The sequence below is a fragment of the Mesoplodon densirostris genome, chromosome 1 (assembly GCF_025265405.1).
Source record: "Mesoplodon densirostris isolate mMesDen1 chromosome 1, mMesDen1 primary haplotype, whole genome shotgun sequence".
Classification (NCBI taxonomy): Eukaryota; Metazoa; Chordata; class Mammalia; order Artiodactyla; family Ziphiidae; genus Mesoplodon; species Mesoplodon densirostris.
Genome location: NC_082661.1, coordinates 36126635 through 36132634, shown reverse-complemented (window position 1 = coordinate 36132634; position 6000 = coordinate 36126635). Strand labels below are relative to the sequence as shown.

The window sequence follows — 6000 nt, the reverse complement described above, 5'->3', positions numbered from 1 at the left end:
AAAAAACAACAGAAAATGTTAGCTGACATACCACACAAACTGGTGAAAAAGCAACAATCCATACAAATAAGCCAGTTTTAACAAAAAGATAACTTTTTTTTTCACGAATCTGTGACTAATCTTTCACTCAAACCTTGCAAGTAGAGATGTCACAATACTCAAATATTTAGGTAGGAGCTTTACCCAGTTAAACGCCATTTTGTTGCTAATATAATAGATAAAATGAAAACTAGCAGTTATTTGCTAATTGCATAAATGCAGTACATTCTGCATTAGCCCATGCCTCACTAACAAGCTATAAAACACAAGATATAGGCAGAAATCTAAGCATAATCTTTATACCACTAAGCAAAAATTTTCCAATTTCTTTTCTTCTGTTCCTAATCACTTATTTGTAGTTAATGTAAAATTCCAACCAGTAATATCCAATTTGAGTTAAAATTTTACATCACAACTTGATCTAATCTATATATTATTTACAAAACTGAATACATAGAGCATACCCAAGAGCCAACTCTGGACACGTGTTTCTCTGAGTCATTGATAACCTTGCCTCCGTGGCGGGAGGCCTGGAAGAGGCCATCAAGGACTGGGAGAAACACACCACCTGTCTAGAGCGAGTCATTGGATGTTCTGTTTACGCAACACCAGTTTTGCAGTTGTATGATTTTTGTTTAATTTTAGGTGCCATGACAATGACACGCTGCCTTAACAGCACAGCTTCAAGGTGAGTTTGGGTGTTGGAAAAGAAGCAGGAGGGCAGACAGATCATGCTCGGAGTGGCCAGATGTGTTGCCACAATAAGGGACAAACAAGGGGCACCATACCAGGGAGCGGGCTGGGGGTGGAGGAAGACGAAGTCTGAGACTGTCCGTTTACAGTGGTGACCTCGGAGTGTGCCGCCTTGCCAGGCCACCTGTGTGCTCGGGGAGGTCACTTGGGCGAGACACTATGATCCAAGTCTAACTACCCAGAGGGCCGGTCCTCTCAGAGACCTCCTTTCACTCTCAGACGTCACCACTGTAAATGCAGGGCAAAGATTCGGCCTGGCGAAAGGTACCCACTCACATGTGGACAGCAGTCGGTGGCAGATTCACTCACACACACACACACACACACACACACACACACACGACAGAATGAAGAGTTAGAGGAGAAAAGCAATAAAACACTCTGTCAACCCGGCCAGGTTCTCAACTTGGTGGTATCTCAGTAAGGGGTGACTTCATCATCAGGGCCACAGATTTGGCTGCACCTGGTGTTGTATAAATCCACTGTGACATCCCTAGAGAATTGTACTGTGACATCCCTAGTCTTACACTAAACCACTGTAATAAAGGAAAAGGCTTGTCAAAATCTCACATGTTCTGCTCATTCTGTCATTTTATTACCCAATTATCCATTACATTTTCCAATCACTTTACATAACCAACCATTTTCATCGTTGTCACACTATTGTAAACCACATCAGCAAGTTAATACATAAAGCTTTGCATTTCAAAAAACTAGACACTTTAGTAACAATATTACAAAGGTTTTAGCTTCAAAAATAACTGAAAATGAAAAAAATAAACTTTTAAAGAATTAGCATCATAAAATTAATTTATTCCAAGTAAAAATACAAAATAATATTATGACATTGACCAGATATGAAAGTCCCTCCCAGAAACAACTCTATTAATGATTGAGAAAGCACTCCTTAAAGAAAATACGAAATAAAATGAAAAATATGTAAATATGTTTAATTTTTTTCTTAGCAAAAAATCTTTCTAAAAATAACAATGAAAATTTGTCTCAGTACAAAGGCTACATTACTATTGAAAAAATACCAGCATGAAGAAAAGGTACATATTTGACAGTAGAAAAATGATTTCAGTGAATCACAATGTCTAAAGTTTGCAATGAAAATAAATCTGCAATAAAGATTTATGCCTTTTTTCTTTTCTTTTTTTTTTCTATTTTTTATACAAACAGTACAAACAGTATTGCACATAACAACAAATAGTCGAGGTTAGGTTATAGCCTTCAAAAAATCGACTAGTTCAAGTGTCACATCAAGGAAAGGCCACAACAGGACCTGTGATACCCGGGGGCTTCCCATCAAGTTGCAGGTCAGAACACCTCTGTGTTTTAAAAAATAATTTTTTTGAAGGACCCTCTCTTTTAATATAACATTAACAACTTGGGGGCACATTTATTTACAAAACAAAAGGGAACATGTTATAATTTAATAAACTAAAAAAGTTCTCTTTAAAAAAATACAAACAGAAGAACTCTTTCACAATCCTGGTCAGTCGTGCACAATCAACGCTTGATTATAAATATACAAATTAAGGGAAAGTAGTTTCCACCACCTATTCACAACTTTCAGCACCAAATGGAGTTTATTTTTTGAAACCTATTCTTTATGACAATGCTTTTTCGCCTTCACTTCAGCTTTATGCTGTACAATATTCCAGCTTTTTTTTTTAATCTCAGTATTATTTTAGTACATGAAAGAGGGGTGCTTCTTCAAAAAGTTTTGCTTCTTTCACATAATTAGGTAGATTTCTGTAGGTTAGATATGATCTTTAATATTATAGTTATAAAGCTCTAACTTCTTCATTTTCAAAAAACACAAATAAGCATGAAAAAAATAAAGTTACCCATCTGTTAAATCATTTTTCTTGCAGAATTAAATTAATATATATTTTTCTGAATAAACTTACTTAGAAAATATCATTTTCTTTCCTATATTTCAAAATTGAGGTATTGCAAAAGACCATGTCAGTCAGAAAGCATGCCTTTTTCCTTAAAAACAAACAAACAAAAAAATCTTCAGCCAACTTTTGAAAACTGTCTAGAATACAAAAAGTAGTAGTGCATAACAAAATTTCTTGTACAGATGAAAAAAACCACAAACATAGAAAAAAACAAACAGAAAACCACAGCTGGGCTGGAAAAAAGCAATTATTACCAAAAAGCCCAGAGGTAACCTCAAAGGGGGAGAATTCTAATAAGCATTTTTAACCCAGTAAAAAACTATTTTGTTTTTTCCTTTTTGAAAACAAACTATAGTTTGAGAGCTGTTAATTGCAACTAAACACTGGAGAAACAAAACAAAACAAAACCAAGCGATATTAACTTAAGACAGTACAAGGACATCACAGCACATAAAACACAGCGACTTAAATCTATTCTGCAGTGTCATATCCAGTCAGATTGTCCCCAGAATTCCAAAACATAGGAAGAAGATTTAAAAAAAGATTTACATAGTCTCATAATCATTGTGTGTGTTTATATATTACTATCTGCAGCCCAAGAGTGAATGCTAAAAAAATGTCCATGGTAGTACTAGCAGGTCTGAATTCTATTCAAGCTTTACAGGATAAATCCAGGGAATTAAGTAGTTAATTTCTCACCCAGACAACCAACCTGCCCAGGCCATCTTATTTTGTACAGACATTTCTTTAGCATCACGATCACACAACTTTCTTAAAATGTGCCTAGTTTGTCAATTGACAACTTATCTCTATATACTGTATATATTCCTAGTGTTTGTAAGCTAAGATGAGCTCTTTGGTTTTCTGGACAAGGTCTGAAGCTATGTAAAATGGTGCAAGCACTAGGAGATTGTAACTAAGAGCTCATGTGTTAGTTAATAATATACCAGTTATGAACTGTCAAGTTCGTTAATGTCTGACACAGAGGCTTTAAACAGTTAAGTTTGATCACAGTTAGACATAATCACTTTACTATATAAAATAAATTGCACAATATATAACAGAGCACCGCAAAGTACTTCATCTACCATCCACAAATTTGCTTTAAGAATATCCTACACCTAGGTTTTATATTGGTTGTAATATAGGTCATTCTGTTATGGGCTGTTCCTAATTTCAGAAGCATTCCATTTATTGAGGCATGCCTTCCTCCAGTCAATTACCATTTCTTTGAATGAAAAAAATCTTTTTAAAAAAAATCAGTATTTTATAGCTTATATAGATTCTTAATTTGTGCATTGTGGGAAGGTTTTATACTAGACATCAGATATAAAATTTATTGCATGCAGCAACCTGATTAAGTAAACATGCAGTCAGAAATAGTGACCTTCCGTTGAAGCTTTCTCAAGTCTATTCTGATCTCCTTTCGGCAGCTGATTCTATCCCTAAATCACAAAAGTATGTTGTTGGGTTTTTTGTAATTGATACCTTAGCCTGAATAGAGTATTATGGTATTAATAATACCACTTTAATAGCAGCAAAAGCTATTGCAGCATAAATTTACATAACACTAAAAGATCTAACCAAAATCCTCAGCAAAACAAAAATTAAACATGAAGGAAAAATAAAGATTCAGCTTATGAGGTATCCTTACATGTCAAAATAGAGAGCAACTAAAGGCTTATTTTCATTAAGGGTTTTCCTTACTCTAAATGACCCCAGCTAATGATTGCTGAATTGTTGTGAAGTTTTAGCTACATCTGCCACCTACTCACGAGTATTACCTTTGGTAAGTCTTCTCCTAGGGGCGATTCTCTAAGTTTCTGAAAATAAGTGCATGCTCCAGTTCAAAAACGATCAAAACAATAACAATACAACAACAACAACAAACAAAAAAATCACAGACATCAACCTGATGGCCGCTGATGAGAATGGCAGTCTACAAGTGACAAATCAGGTGTAAGAAATTAAGGTACCAAGCAGACAAAGGTGTGAATCAAAGTGCAAATCAGTACCGTTATACACTCTGCAATTCTGTATTATACTGGACACTGAGTTCAGTAATATGACTGTAAATAATAATAATAATAAAAAGACCCATTTCTTCTTTAAAAATCGAGAACAAATGCACAGATTTCCAGAACACTGTAAGCCCTGAGGCAGTGCCCTCTCTTTTCCCTCCTTGTTATCTACTCCAGTACTTGTGGCTGGGTATACCCTGGGCTCAGCTCCAGCGGAACGGGACATGGCGAGGGCGGTCACCTCCCTCCTTCACCAGCGGTTTGTGGAACTCCCGCCCGGCGCGGGAATGTATGCTCGCCCAGCAGTATTCGCAGTAATACTGCAGACAGGTGACGTTGGCACAGAAGAATGGGGCAAACTTCCCACCACAGCGTGTGCCCTGGCACTCATCACACATCTGATCATCCAGCACATATGGCTTCACTTCCACCTGGACCCAAAGAGGAAAGACAGGAAAAAAGATTTTAGCAAAGCTTCCTCACATTTCTTCCCCTTGAGCATTTATAATGGAGCTTAATATGTCCCAGTCAGACTCGGTGTTGAACTCAGCTGGTATCAGACAGTGGCTGAGAGTACGGGATCTGCTCCTTGACTTACGACTTACTAATTGTGTGACGGCAGTAACCTCTCTCTGTGCTTCTGTTTGCTCTATATGTGGATCTGTAAAGTGGGGGTAACGGTGACACACGGACACACACACACATCTGGATATCTACATCATGGGCGTAGCAGGGTCTACCTCAAAGGGTGCTGGTGAGGATTAAGAGAGGCAGCACAGGTAAAAGCACACGAGCTGAATCCTGAAGGCAGGAAGCAGCCGGCTATGCACGCACAGCATTTCAGGGAGAGGAACCAGCAAGGACAAAGCCCAAAAGTGGGCAAAGGCAGAGCACGTACTTGGGGAAGTTTGGCAGGAGCTGGGCCAAAGGGGAAGTCCCACTGAGGCTGGCAAGTCTAGCTGAAGCGTGACTGTGAGGCTCTCTGGGCTTCAATGTTTTAAGCATAAGGCTTTCAAAAGACTAACCTCCCAGTACTGTTCACAATGGATGGCAGGCAAAGAGGGACTAGGGGGGATGTTAAGAAGCTACAATTGAGGCTTGTTTATTTTTTAGATTTTATTGCCTTAATCTCCCTCCAAGACTGGAAGCTTCAATAGAGAACTTTTCATCACAGCCTTGCAGGCTATGTTAGAGGAAAACCAGAAGCAAGGAAGAACAAAAGTTACCACAGTTTTCCCCCAGGTCCGCTTCCTAGAACCTCAGAAACGGACAATCAT

The 6000-nt window shown here is 37.8% G+C and overlaps 1 protein-coding gene across 3 annotated transcripts in view; it reads right to left on the bottom strand.

The window, feature by feature from the left end:
- Positions 1 to 4554: 4554 nt before the first annotated feature.
- Positions 4555 to 6000, bottom strand: part of CPEB3 (cytoplasmic polyadenylation element binding protein 3) — a 180263-nt gene continuing 178817 nt past the window's right edge. For all 3 annotated transcript variants that reach the window (XM_060114405.1, XM_060114311.1, XM_060114505.1), the window contains exon 10: positions 4555 to 5154. In XM_060114405.1, the coding sequence (XP_059970388.1) occupies positions 4927 to 5154 (228 nt within the window). In that variant the 3' untranslated portion in view covers positions 4555 to 4926. The remainder of the gene's footprint in view (positions 5155 to 6000) is intronic.